The following is an 18,131-nucleotide window of genomic DNA, read 5'->3' on the forward strand; positions in this document are numbered from 1 at the left end:
TGAAGGACATGTACCACTTCCTAATTAGAGAGAGAGAAGTGCTGCTCTTTCTTGAACATTCCAAATAAGCTCTTCTGTGAGGGCCTTTGTGCCTGCTGCTCCCTCTGCCAGGGTCACCAGCCTTCCAAATGACAGCAGGCTTCAAGCTCTGTGAAAATGTCCCCTCCTCTGTGAAGCCTTCCCTGATCCCCCTATGTAAATAGCTATGCCCTCTCTACCTCCCACGCCACCCCCTACCGTCGCCTTGGTTTTCTGGGTTCTCTGCTGCACTTGCTCACCCTGTGACCTACCATTTATTTTGCTAGCTAGTTAATCGTCTGTCTCACCCCACTACAATGTCAGTTCCATGAGGGCACAGGTTTTCGTTTCTGTTGTTATTCACTGCTGCCTGCCCAGGGCCTGGCACATGGAAAACACTCAATGAATAACCGTCTGGACCCTGATGGGACCAGGTCACAGTCAAAGGTTGGGCTTTGAGTCATCTACTTCGGTCAGACTCAGAGGCTGAAAGGGATGGGATCTTTTGAGCGACCCTGGTTCCAGGAATTCACCCTTTGAATGCACTCGCACAAGCGCATAGGGGCATCTGCACAAGGATTTTCCGTGCAGAGCTGCTCAAAGTTAAAAACTGGAACCAACCTACATGTCTATCAAGAGAAGGCTGGCTTAAGAGTCTGTGATACATGCAAATTATGGGGCACTATGCAACTGTTACCAAAAAAAAAAAAAAAAAAAAAAAAAAAAAAAGATAAGTTAACAAAAGAATAAGCTGGATCTAAATTACTGATACAGAAACATATCCATGCCATGTAGTTAAATTTTTAAAAAGCAAATGGCAGGACATAGCTATAATTTTACATCACTGGTCTAAAAATAAAAAGGATGTGAGCATGTAGACAAATTTAACACTGAAGAAGAAACAAAAAAAAAAGAGGAAGGCTAAACCAATCTACCAATTCGAGCGGTGACTAGGGCTGCTTCTATTGGGTAATGTGTGGCTGCTGCCTCTTTTTTTTTTTTTTTTTTTTAACCAGCTAGGATTGCTACTTTTAAAAGGTTTTTTAAAAAAAGGTTTTTGAAAAGTAATCTCTACACCCAACGTGGGGCTCGAACTCACAACCCCAAGATCACGAGTCGCATGCTCTAAGCCAGCCAGGCGCCCCTAAGACACTTTTTTAAAAGAGGGGAAAGCACATTTGCAACCTGGAGGAGAGACTGTCCAGCTGCTCGCAGCTCTCCACTCCGCCACCGCAGGACCCAGCCCTGCCGGCACTGCCCCCCTATTCCCAAGTCCCTGGCGCCCTGGAGCTGGGGAAGGGGACGGTGCTGCCACACCTTAACACAACTATGATTTGGGTTTTCAATGGGCCCCTGGTAGGGTCTTAGGAAACCCGGAGAGCCTCCAAATTACCTTATGTTTGCACATCAAAGCTAGAAGGGGCCTGAGTGGTCACTTCATCTAGTGGTGACGGCACAGTGAGGGGCGTCCAGGGTCAGAAGGGGGAAAGGTGCAGGAGGAAGGGAGAAGAACAAAGATGACCCAAACCCTACTCACATATTGTAAGAAACACCCTCCCAGATCACGGGAGGACATTTTAACAGTGGCTTCTGACAATGCCGCTTCTCCTACATCCCAGGGCAGCCCACCAACTGGGGGGGGGGGGGGGGACCCTGCACCCTCCTCCATGCATACACTCAAGGAGCTTCCCCCAGACACAGTGGCCCTGAAGCCGGAGTCCTGAGTGGTACCTTCACCTCCACCATGCCTCTCCAGGTCCCGGGGAGAACCAGGTTGGCCCCTTAGGCTCATAGGCCCTCCCCTTCCAGCCCATCCTGATTGATCCCAGACCCACCCACCCCCAACCCCAGCTCATACCCCAGACCCTGCCTGAGCGTGGCCCACCTTCTCCACCGATGCATTGGATTGCAGCAGAACCTTCTTCTGGAACTCCCCTCCTCTCCTTTGAGCATCTCTGAGAACTGACTGTCTGCCATAGGGTATTCTAAACAGCTTAGGGCTTTCAGCACTGAGAGGTTTCTGGAAAGCAAAATGGGCCTCCCAAGTCATCATGCGGGCGGCGGGGGCGGTGGGGGGAGACCAGAGGCAGATGCTGAAAGAACGAGCACCCCAGCCCCCCGTCAGTAAACACACCGACCTGCGAAAGGGACAGCCAGGTGTCTAATGGATCCTGCAATAAAGACACGCCCATGCTGGGGAGTCTCCATTTTGAGTAACCAGGAGCTTCCCCTGTCGGGGCAGAGACTTCAGTCTGCCTTTGGGGAAACCCTCTCCTTGTCCTGGAAGAGATACCCTGGCCAAAGGGGAGGACTGGGGAGCGCATACTCATGGTTCTGGAAAGTGTGCGTGCGGTGGCGCAACCCTGACACTCCAGAGGTGGTCCGAGCGTCCCTGTAGGAACGCACAGTGCGTGCATCTTACGGCAGAGCGGGCCACGTGGGATCTAGGTCTGCACTGCTTACGCCGGACAGGCATCGCGTGGAGCCTGTCTCGAAGGTGGAGCTTCTCTCTCAAGCCTCAGTTCCCAGGAACAGGAATCGGACTTCAATCGCTGAAGTATTCTGACCCCAGACCCACACGAGAGATACTGTATCCACTGCTGAGAGTCAGAGGCCAAACCACCCTGCTCTATCTCCTTACTCCCCCAAAATGAGAGCATCGGTCAAGCCTGGGAGGGTGAAGCTCTGCTCTCTCCTGGAGCAGAGAGGAGGGCTCAGAGAAGAGAAGTAGTCTGCCTCTGCTGAGGCCTCAGGCCTCTGGAGCTTGGTCTCCAGGGAGATGAGGCTTGGGTGGGGAGGCTGGCGGACCCCAGTGGCTCATCTCTGCAGGATACACACACTGGAGGACCGAGAAAGTAGCCCAGGATCGAGCCTGTGACTCTAGGTTCCCTGGATTGTCTTCCCTCCAGGTCCTGCCCCCAAGCTTGTAGACGCTGGGGTCCGGTATTGGCCATGCTCTGGGAAGGGACTGTGCCCAGGCTGGAGGCAGCAGAGGGCGATGGATGAAGTGAACCTAACCAGGGAGGTGGCCCGCCTGGCTGCAGCGCTCAGAAGGAGCCGAGGGACCTAAAGGGGCTCTGGAAAAAGTGCCTCCGTATAAGAAAACACACACACAGCGAAGCTACCTGGTTCGGGTCCCGCTCCTACCTGCAGGGGCACGGGCCTCTCTGGCTCCCTGTCTCTGGGGCGTTTCATCACTGGGGGAGCTGACATCACGTTCCGCTGTAGGTGAGCTTTGGCCGCAGTCTTGGCCCTGGGGTCCGGGGGCTGTGTGGGGGCTTTGTGTGCCCACTTCTTGGGCTCCGCATAGGTCCTGCTGGACCTGAAACCCTCTGCCGGGGAGTTGTCCACTTCTTGGATCTGTGCCAGGGAGATAACTGCCCTCAGGGCACTGCAGTGTCCCAGAGGGAAATGCAGGGCTTCCTGGGCCTAATGCTAACACTGCAGGGCCCTCCAGGCACCCCAGGGCTTGCTCCCTAGAAACCGAGTACCCTTAGGGGCATCAAACCAGAGCTTATAACCCTGTCCCTGGTCCAACCGCGAATGCCGAGTACCCACAGGCAGGAGACTGCTCCCGTGAGGGACTCAGTCTCCCCATCTGTAAAATGGAGAGTGGATTCCAAACATTTTGGAGGGTTTTTTTAATCTTAAGGGAAGCTCCGAAGTGTAAAATAGATAAAAAGCTGAACTGCTTTAGGAGCCACTGCAGTAGCCTCAGAGAATTTCTCCATGGCATGTTTGGAAAATTCTTGGATGAGGTGACCCCAAAGTCCCCTTGTAGCTTTGATCTACAAAGATAGGGTAATTCTGAGATGGTGTGGGTTTCCTAAGTCCCTACCATGAGCCTGGTGAGCCCAGAGTGGTAATGCGTAATAGTGATGGGTAAGATGTGAGCCGCCTTCAAGAAGAGAGTCATCTACTAGACAGAACAGGACCAGCAGTCCACAGGCTCTGCAGTCAGACTACCTGGGTCCAGACCTATCCCTTCTTGGCTGCGCAACCTCAGGCAAGATGCTTAACCTCTCTGTGCCTCACTTTCCTTGTCTGTCAAATGAGGATAATTATAGAAACTAGCACCCACTTACCCAGCTCCCAACCTCCTGCAAAAGAAGTCATCCCATCCCTTCTCCTTCCTGGGGGTCCTTCCTACCCCCCGGGCCCTACAGCTGACTCTGGCCCACCGCTGAGAGAGAGTGGGGGGTGCCCCCTGTTGACCATACCTTCTTGGGCAGCAAAGGCAAGGGGCTCTTAGAGGCGTTGAAATTGAGGATGGGCTTGAACAGTTTGGCGTTCCAGAGGAGGACGTCCCCGTTGTAGGAGGAGGTCCCGAGGAACTGGTTCTGGTACTTGGCCATGCTCAGGACATCTTCCTTGTGGAAGTTCTGCCAGTGGTGGCACCGAAGCATCGGCTTGGTCTCGTGGAGCCTGCACACAGGGCCAGAGGCGGGAGGGCAGAGCGCTCGGCCTTAGTGCCGCCCCGGGTCGGGGGATCACCGAGGCCTTTAGATTCTGGGCGGCGACTCAGAAGAGGACACTCAGGTGGAAGCTCTGCCCCGTTGACCTCATTCACTAAGCACCCACCATGTATCTACTACAAAGGCCCTGTCCTAGGGGCTTGACATCAACTAATCTTACAGATTCGCCCCATTCAGACAGCTGAATAAGGATTAAAGCAGGGAAGCCATGGCCCTGGAAAGGCCCTCTGAAGAGGAAGAGGACTTGCACATTCTGTTCCCTCTGCCTGGAATGTTCCTCCCACCCCAAGTCCCTTGCTGCTTCATTGAGAAGATCCCACTCCACCCACAACAGCTTCAGATGAGCGTTTCCTGACTGCCCCTGAGACTAAATCCGATTTCCCTTCCCTTCCCATAGAAACCTATACTTTTGGGGTGCCTGGGTGGCTCAGTTGGTTAAGCGTCCGACTTCAGCTCAGCTCACGATCTCGCGGTTTGTGAGTTCAAGCCCCACATCAGGCTCTGTGCTGTCAGCAAGGAGCCCGCTTCAGAACCTCTGTTCCCCTCTCTCTGCCCCTCCCCTACTCACTCTGCCTTTCTCTCTCTCAAAAATAAATATTAAAAAAAATCAAACCGGTACTTCTTCCTGCCCACAGCACTCAACAGACTTTACCATTATAAATGAAGTTATTTGGTTAGCATCTGCCTCCCTCTAGGAAGATAGAGACACATTCTTGCTTATACCCACCCCCAGCATGTAGCACAAAGCCTAGGACACGTTATACTCAAGGAACGGTGGACAAACGGATGGATGAGCAAATGAAGCAAGGGACATTACCCACCATGAATTTCTTGCTTGACTTCCAAAGCGAGTGAAGCTAGGAATAGGGGAACCCACCCAAAGCAGAGAGAACCGTCAGCCGCCCTTAGCTCCCCACACACACCCTTGCCACTCACGTGAAACAAGTGATTCTCTTACTCCATCCTGTCACGTAGAACACCTTGTTCATGTGGACAATCCCGCTAACCTGTTGACGATAAAAGAAAACAGAGCCCTAAGGTGCCTCAGAGAAAATGGCCCTGGGCCCCAAATGTCTTCTTAATCATACCGAGCAAGAAGTCAACCCTCTCCACGATGATAAGAGTTCTCTAGTGATACCACCGTACGTTTTTCAGAGCGCTCTCACATCACATGATTTCACTTGATAGACTCGGAGGAGATAGACAGGGTAGGGATCCATGGCCATTCAACAGGGGGATAACTGGGAAGGTCAAATAACTGATAGGATCCGCACCAGTACTCAGATCCCTGGCTACTTGGCCAAATGCTCCTTCTGAGTTGGTTCAAGGACTTTCGTAACAGTTAGTAGTGGGCTCAAGTCCCAAAGTGAGACTGCTGGCTTTGCTCCATGCCACACCCACAGACTGTCTTTATAACCCTGTCCCTTTGACCCGGCGTTTCCCAGACAGGAGTGAGCATGGGGCTCACCGGGCCCCACTGTTGGAAATGCCATCCAAAGCTCTCATACCTGGGGTGAGGAGTGCCAACAAATTAAAAGAACAAGGGTAGCCAGCCCTCGTAGAATCCTTATTAAGGACAGGCACTGTTCCCTACCTTCACCTTACAGGCAAGAACACAAAGGCTCAGGGAGGCAAGAAGCCAGGCAGTCTATATGCACAGCCTTAAAAAGAGGCATAAAAAGATAGCGCGCCCCCAGGGTCACGAGAGGTGCGCTTTGCTTCTCACAAGGCACCCCCCCGGGCACCGCTGACACACCACACCGACCTCCAGCTGGTCCGGGTTGGGGAAGGTCATCAGGCATTCGCCAACGGCATAGTTCCACATCTTTATGGTGCCGTCGCACAAACCCGTAAGGAGGCGCCGCTCTGATTCATCCAGGCACATGGTGGTCAGCTCCACGTGCTGGTCCCCAGTCACACAGAACTCCATCATCCTCCTGCCCGTCGTGATCTCCCACACTGTCACCAAGCTGCTCAGGCAGCCGCTCACCACCTGTGGGGGAGCACACGGCTGGGGCTCCTGGAGAACAGAGTGTCCCCACTCTCAAGGGTGGCCTCCCCCTGTCATGGCTGGGGCCAGCCCAGCCCCCCACTTCCCCGCTATGCACTGAGAAGACAGGCATTCAAGGCGTTCCTGCTGCTGGATAAGCCCCTCTTGAAAACAGGCCTTCCTCTGCTCTGGAACACAGGCCAGTGCAAACTGGCACAACTCTTTTAGAAGGAACCACATTGGTGAAATCCCCTTTAACTCAGAATCTACCCAGAGAAAATAATCTCTAAGTCAGAAAAGATGTTTACTGAAGCATCATTAATGGTGGGGGGAGAAAACAACAGGAAACACACTAACTGCTCCCTAAGAAAGGAAATACTGAGAACAGAGGATAGTCACTCCACTTCAATGCAACAGTAGCAGGTGAGCCTGTTTCAGACCAACCCTCCTGCTGAGAACAATCTAGAAAAACTGGGGATTTTTTTTTTTAACTGTTGGAAGGCATCAAAGGGCCCTAAGGTGTGCGGGATGGTGGTGCCGGGAACCAGCCTGAGAGAGAAGTGCAGAGAGGTGAACGATGGCCTCGTGCAGCCAAAGGCTATCTCTGCAGCAGATACAGCCTGTCCTGCTCAGAGCCCAGGCCAGAAAAGGGGTCCCAGTGGAAGTGGGAAGAGGGCCTGGGAGCCCTTTCTGTCCCCACCCCTCAAAAACCATATGCCCAGTTGCTCTGCTCCACCCAGAGATCTCTACTCGGGATGAGGGTGCTAGACTTCCCTGGACTTCCCTTCCCTGGACTGGCTTTCTTGGATAATGACACCCAGGAACAGCACCCCCCTGGGGAACCTCGCAGAGCGGCCCACACCTAGTGTTCCACCTCATACTCCGCGTACAGAGGTGGCACGTCCAGAGCTGACCTGCGGCAGTGGCCAGGGGCTTGCAGGCTGGGGGGAATGAGGTGATCCACTGACCAAGTGGTAGAGCCCCTGCCCCCCTCAGGCCGCCGACCCCTCTTCGGGGTTGCTTCTCACACCCAAGCAGCTGTCCCACACCACCATCCATGCTATGAATTCCACCCCACCCCACCGCTGTGCTGACCGCTCTCCGGGCACGGCAGGAGGTCTGGGTCCTGCCCTGCGTCACCCGGCACTCCTGCCAGCCCGAGAGACGGCCGGCCCCAGCCCGCTCACCTGCTTAAAAATCTTACTGTAGAGGATGGCGCACAGGGGTGTGCTGTAAGTCGAGGTCTTCTGCCCTGCTTTCCCAGGCCCCTTGGTCTCCAAGTACCCTTTTAGGATCCCAATCTGCAGGTGAGGAGAGGGGCAGGTAACTGGGCACTGGGTTCTGCCCTCAGCGACTGGCCCCAGGGGAACACTTCCAATAAATTGCAACATTAAGACATCCTGACTGTGCACAGGCCTGAGCCCAGCAAGGCCTCCTGATTCCTCAGCATGCCTGCCGATACCTCTCACCCCTACTCTGTGGGAGTCCCAACGTCCCTCATAACTTCTAGGAAGCAAAAAGTGTCAATCTGGTGTCTCCTCCTCCAGGGAGCCTTCCCTGACTATGCCCTGCCTCAGGCTAGGCTAAGGACCCTTTCTCTGTGCTCCAAGAAGCACCAGGCATAAATCTCCATCACCACGCGGAGCATTTTCTGCGGACATTCTCTGCTCTTCTACATCATAGGTTCCTTGAGGGATGGGCGGGGTCTGATTAACGTAGTCTCTGCTCCTGGCCTCCCTCCCCGCGCAGCACTCACTGAGTAGGTGGTGCAGACGAGGCTGTCTTCGTTCTCGTGGAAGTAGGCGCTGGTGATGGGGCAGTTGCCCAGGGCAAAGAGCTTCCCACAAAAGGACTGAAGGCATATGTAGTCTTGCATGTCCCACACGCGGATATTCTGGGGGGTGGGAAGCAGGCAGAGGCCGAGAGTGGGCCCTGGGGGACACGGCCGGCCCCTGAGGCCTGGGATGTGAGCAGGGCCAGCCGCGCGCAGTGTAAGCACTTCCCATACGCGCCCGCTGCACGGATCCCGACCGCGTAACAGAGTTGCCATTCTTACGCTCAGATGAGAAAGTTGGGGCAACCGCCCCCCGCCCCGAGGCCTCTTCCCCCCATGGCCTCCCCTCAATGGCTGAGGATGAAGACCAAGCAAGACGGCACACGCCCCTGCAGACCCTCACAGGCTCCACTCCAGCCGACCCCGGCTAACGCCAGGCAGGACACACAGTGGCTACCAACGTAGTTGCCAAAAAAGCCCACCTGTCTCCAGGGCAGCCCGTCGAGTTCATCGCAAGTGGAGGAGCCGTCCCTAGAGAGGCCCCACGAAGTCCCTCCGGGACACACGTTGCTTGGAGACACCAGCAGTAAGTAGGGAAGGGCAGGGACTGGGACCGACCGGACTCCAGTCCATATCCTGGCTCTGCCCATCACTACTGTGAGGACTGGGGCCCACCCGCCCCTGCCGCCTGCCCCTCCAGCCTCAGATAGGCCATGACGCCCGGTTCTGGGGGCTGCTGGGAAGATGCCAGACAACAGCCAGTGTGGGCCGTGTTAGGGAGGGTGGCCTGGCTGACCCAAGGGTCCCGCCAATTCTCAGTCTCCTGAGTCCCAGAAGACACAAACTTGTGCCCGGATGGAGGGCACCTGGAGCCGTTGGCCTTCATCCCCACACTGACCAGAACACCCGGCAGCCCAGCAGATGGGGGGTACTCTGAACCAATCGATGCGGGGCAGCAAAGGGACAGGCCCTGAGCAAGGGAGCCCCAGGCACTGGAGAAGTTCCAGTCAGGCCCTGAGAGCCAGGGCAGCCGAGAAGGGGTCACTAGGAGAGCTGAGGTGTGAGTCTGGGTCCGGGGGCAGAGGGAGGGCGAGGGAATGGCTCCTACATATCGCACACCTACTATGCGCCAGACATGACACCGCGGCTTTACCACCAGCTCTTCTCCTCTAACTCCCAACAACCCATCCTGTGGATGAGGGGATGGAGGCTCAGGAAAGGGAAGGGCCTGGCCCAGGACCACAGAGTAAGAAGCCAGGCTGGGCCACACGGGAACCCAGCTCTGGTGGACCGCTCAGAGCGGGTGCAGGCCTCTGGCGGGGGCTCTCAGAGACCCATGGCCCCTTCTTGGTGATTCCACCTGGGGCCTCTCCCTCTCCGCCCTAGCCTAGGTGTGCAGCCACAGGCAGGGAGGTCACACCACTCCCCTGGGCCCCAGCTGACCGAGCTAGATCAGCATCCCTGGGCCAGCATCCTTGCCGGGGAACAGGGACCAGCGGGTGTAAGAGCCATGCTCCACGAGGACAGCACCTTGTCCTTGGAGATGCTGAAGAGGATGCTGCTGTTCTTGCTGTTCATGAGGATGTGCGTCACGGAGGTCTGATGCCCCTTCATCAGCCACATGGGCCTTTTTGAGAAGAAGGGGTTCCACAGGCGGATGAGGGGGTCATAGCCGCCAGTCACTGGGGTCAAGAAATGGGTGTTAACCACTGGGGTCCTACGCTGAGAACTTCTCCTGGGACCATGCCTTGGACCCCAGGCAGGTGCAGCAGATGGGGGGGGAGGGGGTGGTCGTGACAGTCCGCCCCCCTGCTGCCCCATCATGCCAAGCAGAGACTGAGTCACCACCCCACCCCAGGTGCCCACAGGTGGGGACCAGAGCAGCAGGAGAGGAACCCGGGCCCTGCAAGCCCTCCTCCTCAGCTCTGATAGTCCCCACGCCCCCAGCAGCCTCACTCCAGTTCCACCAGGCCAGCGGCTTCGTGTGCCGTGAAGATTACTTACCCACCAAGTTCTTGTCTGGGCAATAATCAAAGCAAAGAATCCCTTTTCTTAAGTTCAGCACTGAAAACCTACAACAGCAAAGGGGGAAGGCTGCAGGCTGGGAGCCAGGGCCCCGGGGAGTCTCTGAGGCTGGGGTGGAGGGGAGCTGGAGGCAGGGCCGCAGGGAGGCCAGGGAGAGTCATCACCTCTCCCACGAAGGGGAGGAGCAGCCTCAGAGACCCTGTCCAGGGCTCACCCTGCAGCCAAGTCGGGGCTGAGCACTGTAGCCAGAGCGGCTGCCGCGGGTCTCATGGAGGAGGCGCCCACCCCTCACCTGTAGGGGAAGCAACCCCAGGGCACGAGCAACAACTCAGTGCTGGGACACATCTGCCTCGTTCCAAGGGCAAACCTAACGTGATCCTCGCTCCAACCATACTGAGACGGGTGTTCCCCCAACCCATGATAAAAATTTTTAAAAAGAAGGGGACTCCATGGGGCACCTGGGGAGGGCTCAGTTGGTTAAGCATCCGACTCTTGATTTCGGCTCAGGTCATGATCTCACGGTTCACGAGTTCGAGCCCCGCGTCGGGCTCTGTGCTGACAGTGTGGAGCCTGGAGCCTGCTTCGGATTCTCTGTCTCATTCTCTCTCTGCCCCTCACCCACCCATAGTCTCTCTCTCTCTCTCTCTCTCTCTCTCTAAAATAAATAAACACTAAAAATAAATAAATAAATAAATAAATAAATAAATAAATAAATAAAAGAAAAGAAAAGAAAAGAAAAGAAAAGAAAAGAAAAGAAAAGAAAAGAAGGAGGAGGAGGAGGAGGATATTCCAAGGGCCGAGGGAAGGGAAGAAAGCTACTGAGAGCTGTGCCCCTACCTGCTCTGTGCTGGTTCCTGTTTCGTGTATCACCCGCACCCCTCACATAATCCTAGAAAGTGTCGTCAGCCCTGTACCGTGTCATGAGGACACAGAAAGCAGAAAGTAAGGAGTCTGCCTAAGGCCACAAGGCTGGCAAGGTGGGGGCATCAGGATTCAGACCCAGGGTGAGTGTGGCAGGAAAGGAAGAGGGCAGCAGGGCTGGATGGGGCTCAGGAGGGCCAGGGTGAGGCAGGCAAGAGTTTCAGGAAGACCAGGCCCCAAAGTACTTTGCATCTGCTATTCCCTCCTACCCATCCATCCCACTCTGCCAGCTCCTTCTACTCAAACTCTCCCTTCTAATGAACTCAACTCAGAGGCCCCCATCAAACGGTACACCAGCCCCTTAACACAGCACGCCCTCCTTGAACCTGCCCTTCAACTGGTTCCTTTGACACTCCCCAGGGCTCTAACCCGGTTGCCTGGGGGTCATCCTGCAGGCTCCCTCTCCAGCATTCCCATCATCCAGCTGGGCCCTAAACCCTCATGGCCCACATCCCACCATCGCCCCGGCCTTTGCTTAGTTCAGGCCTCCTCCATTTCTGTGCAGCCTCCCAGCGCGTCTCTTGACCTCTAGTCCCGCTCCCCCTCCAAACCTGCTCTCCTTTCTACTGCCAGAAAAATTCCTTGAAAAATTGAAACTTCAAGAGGAACATAACAAATAAACATATTTCATTTGTTGTCAAACCAGATACATCTCCCTGTGTGCATATACACACAGAGAAACCTTCTGGAAGAACGGCCACTAGAAATTATTTCAGGCTGACTCACTCACTGGTGCAACAAAGATTTGCTGGCTCCTGTGCCCTTCCAGGATTACCGGGGACATAGATGTGATGCCCCTGCCTTCGTGGAGCTTTCCTTCCAGAGAGAAACAGCAGGAGCAAATAAATGAACAGAGACAGGGAGATGGACATTCACAAATCATGGTAAGTCCTGCAGGGAAATAAACAGGTGGCTTTGATAGGTGAGCCGAGGGAGACCAGTCTGCAGATGGCTGCTGGGCAGAGAAGGGACTGGAAGCTCAGAGGGGATGCAGGGAAGAAGGCCATGGCAAGCAGCTCAGGTGGCTTCAATTAGGTGGCGGTGCAGAAGTGAGAGAAGAAGGAGGGGAAGCAGGGGAGATGCTGTGGGCCGGTCCACACGCTCGGCTACACACTCCCTCGGGCTCCACCAGGGCTCCTCCACTCAGATTCACTGCTGGCTGCAAGCACCTCAAGAACTCAGCTCAGGCTGGTTGCCAGGGAGCCAACCTCTCAGGCCCACATTGCCTCGGAAGCTGAGGCTTTTTCGGTTTTTTTCAGGGAATTAGAAAACAGTTAATTTTTTTTAATATGAAATTTACTGTCAAATTGGTTTCCATACAACACCCAGTGCTCATCCCAACAGGTGCCCTCCTCAATGCCCACCCCCCACCCTCCCCTCCCTCCCACCCCCCTATCAACCCTCAGTTTATTCTCAGTTTTTAAGAGTCTCTTATGGTTTGCCTCCCTCCCTCTCTTTTTTTTTTCCTTCCCCTCCCCCATGGGTTTCTGTTAAGTTTCTCAGGATCCACATGAGAGTGAACACATATGGTACCTGTCTTTCTCTGTGTGACTTATTTCACTTAGCATAACCCTCTCCAGTTCCATCCACGTTGCTACAAAAGGCCATATTTCATTCTTTCTCATTGCCACGTAGTATTCCATTGTGTATATAAACCACAATTTCTTTATCCATTCATCAGTTGATGGACATTTAGGCTCTTTCCATAATTTGGCTATTGTTGAGAGTGCTGCTATAAACATTGAGGTACAAGTGCCCCTATGCATCAGCACTCCTGTATCCCTTGGGTAAATTCCCAGCAGTGCTATTGCTGGGTCATAGGGTAGATCTATTTTTAATTTTTTGAGGAACCTCCACACTGTTTTCCAAAGCGGCTGCACCAGTTTGCATTCCCACCAACAGTGCAAGAGGGTTCCCGTTTCTCCACATCCTCTCCAGCATCTATAGTCTCCTGATTTGTTCATTTTGGCCACTCTGACTGGCGTGAGGTGATATCTGAGTGTGGTTTTGATTTGTATTTCCCTGATGAGGAGCGACGTTGAGCATCTTTTCATGTGCCTGTTGGCCATCTGGATGTCTTCTTTAGAGAAGTATCTATTCATGTCTTCTGCCCATTTCTTCACCGGATTATTTGTTTTTTGGGTGTGGAGTTTGGTGACTTCTTTATAGATTTTAGATACTAGCCCTTTGTCTGATATGTCATTTGCAAATATCTTTTCCCAGTCCATCGGTTGCCTTTTAGTTTTGTTGATTGTTTCCTTTGCAGTGCAGAAGCTTTTTATCTCCATGAGGTCCCAATAGTTCATTTTTGCTTTTAATTTCCTTGCCTTTGGGGATGCGTCAAGTAAGAAATTGCTGCAGCTGAGGTCAGAGAGATTTTTTTCCTGCTTTCTCCTCTAGGGTTTTGATGGTTTCCTGTCTCACATTCAGGTCCTTTATCCATTTTGAGTTTATTTTTGTGAATGGTATAAGAAAGTGGTCTAGTTTCATTCTTCTGCATGTTGCTGTCCAGTTCTCCCAGCACCGTTTGTTAAAGAGACTGGTTTTTTTTTCCATTGGACATTCTTTCCTGCTTTGTCAAAGATTAGTTGGTCATATGTTTGTGGGTCCAATTCTGGAGTCTCTATTCTATTCCATTGGTCTGTGTGTCTGTTTTTGTGCCAGTACCATGCTGTCTTGATGATTACAGATTTGTAGTAGAAGCTAAAGTCTGGGATCGTGATCCTCCCGCTTTGGTCTTCTTCAATATTACTTTGGCTATTTGGGGTCTTTTGTGGTTCCATACAAATTTTAGGATTGCTTGTTCTAGCTTCAAGAAGAAAGCTGGTGCAATTTTGATTGGGATTGCATTGAATGTGTATATTGCTTTGGGTACTATTGACTTAGAGGCAGAGTTTGGGGTGACAGCGCCAGACCCCACCTGCGGAGGCCACGCCCCAAGAGGTCCTCGCCTGGAACTCAAGACCAGCAAGCAGTCAATGGTGCCACCTGCTGGCTGACATGTGTACTGCATGCAGACAACCAGAAGCACAGGGGCAGGTTTGTGTATAAATACATTCTCCAACCAGCCCCCAAAATACATCTCAGATCTCTCTGTCTCCTCCCCATAGCCTGATTCCAGGCCATCACCATGTAGCTGAATTATTACAATGGCGTCGCCACTGGAGTCCCCATCTCCACGCCTGCTCACTTCACTTGCAACAGAGCGGCCCAAAGGATGCTGGTATGCATCAGACCTCACCGTTCCTGTGCTCAAGATCTAGAAACTTGTTTATATCTCTTTCCAAATAATTGTAAAAAGACACGTTTGAGACAAATGGGGGAAGATTAACTTGGACTAGGTACTAGTGATATTAAAGCATTATACTATTTTCTCCACTTTGGTGTGTGTTTGGAATTTTTAGTAATGAAATGTTAAAAAAAACAAAAACAACACACAACAAAAAACAAGGGCGGGGCGCCTGGGTGGCTCAGTCAGTTACGTGTCTGACTCTTGGTTTCCGTTCAGGTCATGATCTCATGGTTGGTGAGTTCCAGCCCCACATCGGGCTCCGTGCTGACAGTGTGGAGCCTGCTTGAGATTCTCTCTCTCCCTCTCTTTCTGCCCCTCCCCCATTCACTCTGTCTCTCTCAAAAATAAATAAACTTAAAAACAACAACAACAACAACAAAAAAACAAGGGTATACCAGGCAGAGAGAAGCAATTCAAAGGCCCCGGGGACAGGGAACGGCTGAACCACAAGGGGTCCCCGTGTAGCTGGAGTGGGAAGGTAGAAGGGGTGAGATTAGGGAGGCAGCACGGACAGACCACGGATGCCTTCATGGCCAGGATGAGGTAATCCTGTGATATCCACCTGCCATTTAGACCCAATAAAATAAGAAGCTGAATGAAACACATATCACAGGCATGAGGTAATACTTCCATCAAAGCAAAGATGAGCCTCTGCTGGAAAACAGCTCCAAGTGGAACCCCACCACACTGCCCCACTCCAAGCACGGAAGCCAAGACCGAAACTTCCCCACCACATCAGCCTTCTCCGAGGCCCCCTCCCCCAAGCAGCAGTTAGCTCCAGGGCTCGGGTGGGGATGTGCACAGAGTACTCTGGTTAACAGGACACTGGACATACAGTGAGGCCTGGAACACGTCCCCCGCTCAGACGTCAGCTCCAAGACAAATCACTTCCTCCCCCTGAGTCTCAAGTTTCCAATCTATAGAATGAGGAGTTCAGATTAAATTAGCCTTACCACCCCAGGATTGAATTTCCCTCTGGCAAACAACGAGGACAGGAAGGGACAGAGATGGGGCCTAAATGGCCCTCCATCTTCCTGCTGTGCCTCACCCAGCTGCTCCCCCCAACACAGGCCTTGAATCTCCTGCTACTCCCCCCAGGGAGACGGGGCTGCCCTTCATGGTTCCACCTGCGCAGGAGCAAAATGTCACAGACCTGAAGGGTCCAAGGAGTAAAGACGTGCAGCAGGAAGAAAACAGCAGAGGCAAGAGGGGGAAAAAAAACCCTCAGGGGAAAAAAAAACCTACTGCGAAATGCACAGTGAGAGGTACACACGAAAATGATAGAGGTGAGACATTTTTTTTTTTTTTTTTAATTTTTTTTTTTTTTCAACGTTTTTTTTTTATTCATTTTTGGGACAGAGAGAGACAGAGCATGAACGGGGGAGGGGCAGAGAGAGAGGGAGACACAGAATCGGAAACAGGCTCCAGGCTCCGAGCCATCAGCCCAGAGCCTGACGCGGGGCTCGAACTCACGGACCGCGAGATCGTGACCTGGCTGAAGTCGGACGCTTAACCGACTGCGCCACCCAGGCGCCCCGAGGTGAGACATTTGAGAGCAGAGTGAGACAGTGGGGACTGAGCAAGGATAGGATTGCAGCTTTATTTATAATGTTTTTACTTTTTTACAGGGACACATAGGTACATAGACTTGTGTGACTAATCACTATTGTGAAAGAAGGAAGGAAGGAAGGAAGGAAGGAAGGAAGGAAGGAAGGAAGGAAGGAGAAAGAAAGAAAGAAAGAAAGAAAGAAAGAAAGAAAGAAAGAAAGAAAGAAAGAAAAAGAAAGAAAGAAAGAAAGAAAGAAAGAAAGAGAAAGAAAGAAAGAAAGAAAGAAAGAAAGAAAGAAAGAAAAAGAAAAGGAAGGGAGGGAATAGAGGAGGGAAGGAATAGAGGGAGGGAGGGAGAAGAGAAAAGGAAGGAAGGAAGGAAGGAAAGAAAGAAAGAAAGAAAGAAAGAAAGAAAGAAAGAAAGGGAAGGGAGGGAATAGAGGAGGGAAGGAATAGAGGGAGGGAGGGAGAAGAGAAAAGGAAGGAAGGGAGGAAAGAAGGAAGAAGTAAAGAAGGAAAGAGAAAGAAAGAAAGAAAGAAAGAAAGAAAGAGAAAGAAAGAAAGAAAGAAAGAAAGAAAGAAAGAAAGAAAGAAAAAAGAAAGGGAAGGGAGGGAATAGAGGAGGGAAGGAATAGAGGAAGGCAGGGAGAAGAGAAAAGGAAGGAAGGGAGGGGCAGAGGAAAGGAAAAGGAAAAGGAAAAAAAAAAAGAAAAGAAAGAAAAGAAAAGAATTGACTCTGGGGTAGAGGAACTTAGAACAAAGGAACTAGATTAGAACCATCTCCAAAGGGTGAGTGCTGCCAATCAATGACCATATACCACCAACAGCAGTCATTCCACTAAGCCTCGAGACTTAGACTAAGACTAAGGGAAAGAAGAGGGGCCATCACCGCCTTCTACGGACGGGGGCACCGAGTGAGGAGCACGAGGTAAAGCAACTCACAGTCACTCCTTCATTGAGAAAATATTTTCCTGCCACCTGCTCACACTATGTGCCAGCTTCTGCGCTGAGTGTTGTGTATAAACTGGTGGATAAAAGAAACCTATTACGTTTTTGCTGCTGACAGTGAAACCAGACTCCATAAAAGTTCTTGTAGCGGGAAAAACAATTGTAACTGTGCGCTAATTGTGGTGATCGTTTCCCGATATATACAAATACCAAATCATTCTGTGGTACACCCGAAACTAACATAATGTCATATGTCAGTTACATCTTAATTTAAAAAATAATACACGGTAGAGCCCAACTGCTAACTGCCATACCCCACTGTTGGCCCACAGGACACGTGCTGCTTCCTCAGACCCAGCAAGATCCGCGGGATGCCACCATCCTAGGGGCGGGCCCACTCTCAGCAGGGATGGCCACATGTGGCTGAGGCGAAGCTAGACCCTCGAGGCACCATCACACCACCCCCTCCCAGCCCCACCGCCCCAGCCTGGAGAGAGATGCTCCTTACTTGGGGCTCTCTAGACCTTTGGACGGCAATAAGGTCAGCACCAGAGAAGACTTCTCAATGGCTGAGCAGGAGGCCACCATGTTCAGCTGGGGGATGAACTTGACCTGCTGGCACCAGTTGGGATGAAGAGCCTAGAAAGAGAGTGGCAGTGGTAGGGGCTGGAAGGGCCAGGAAGTCACCACGTCTAATACCCTCTAGTGATCACAGCTCTGACACAGCAACATGGCCCCAGGATCCCAGCCTAGTCCTGTGGCATCACTTGGTCAGTGAGACAGGTGAAAAGCACCCAAATTTATAAGTTAGAGGACAGGCAAGGTCAGGCCCATGTGACATCACTGTCACCGCATCCCACGCAGGAGAGAGAACGGATTGGAGTCAGCCAAGCCCTCAGTCCCTCTTATCCACAGGGAGCCTTGGATGCTTCCCCGTGGGAATGTTATCTGGTGCAAGTTAGGCAACGAAAGGCTGAGACCCACAATCCAGGGGGCAGCCTTGATGGCACAGGCTCAGAATTCTCTAGCTTTGGCTCTGCGGGTCGGCCCTGTGCTTGGCCTCCGCATTGGGGACCTCCCTCTTCAGGACAACATGGAGGGGGCTGCGGGCACTGGGCTAGGTTTTGCATATGCTGCCTC

General features: G+C 52.6%; 1 protein-coding gene across 7 annotated transcripts in view; it reads right to left on the reverse strand.

Annotated features, from left to right (window-relative positions):
- The window catches only part of EFCAB8 (EF-hand calcium binding domain 8), a 70,099-nt gene that overhangs the window by 22,363 nt on the left and 29,605 nt on the right, over positions 1–18,131 (reverse strand). For 6 of the 7 annotated variants that reach the window (XM_042931253.1, XM_042931252.1, XM_042931255.1 and 3 more), the window contains 10 exons: positions 17,500–17,630; positions 10,262–10,329; positions 9,788–9,939; positions 8,240–8,377; positions 7,671–7,784; positions 6,259–6,486; positions 5,430–5,500; positions 4,239–4,443; positions 3,166–3,378; positions 1,904–2,038 (listed from right to left, as the gene is read on the reverse strand). In XM_042931253.1, coding sequence (XP_042787187.1) covers positions 1,904–2,038; positions 3,166–3,378; positions 4,239–4,443; positions 5,430–5,500; positions 6,259–6,486; positions 7,671–7,784; positions 8,240–8,377; positions 9,788–9,939; positions 10,262–10,329; positions 17,500–17,630 — 1,455 coding nt within the window. The remainder of the gene's footprint in view (positions 1–1,903; positions 2,039–3,165; positions 3,379–4,238; positions 4,444–5,429; positions 5,501–6,258; positions 6,487–7,670; positions 7,785–8,239; positions 8,378–9,787; positions 9,940–10,261; positions 10,330–17,499; positions 17,631–18,131) is intronic. The other variant, XM_042931254.1, reaches the window with a different exon arrangement.

Source organism: Panthera leo, chromosome A3 (assembly GCF_018350215.1).
Source record: "Panthera leo isolate Ple1 chromosome A3, P.leo_Ple1_pat1.1, whole genome shotgun sequence".
In the NCBI taxonomy this organism is placed as follows: Eukaryota; Metazoa; Chordata; class Mammalia; order Carnivora; family Felidae; genus Panthera; species Panthera leo.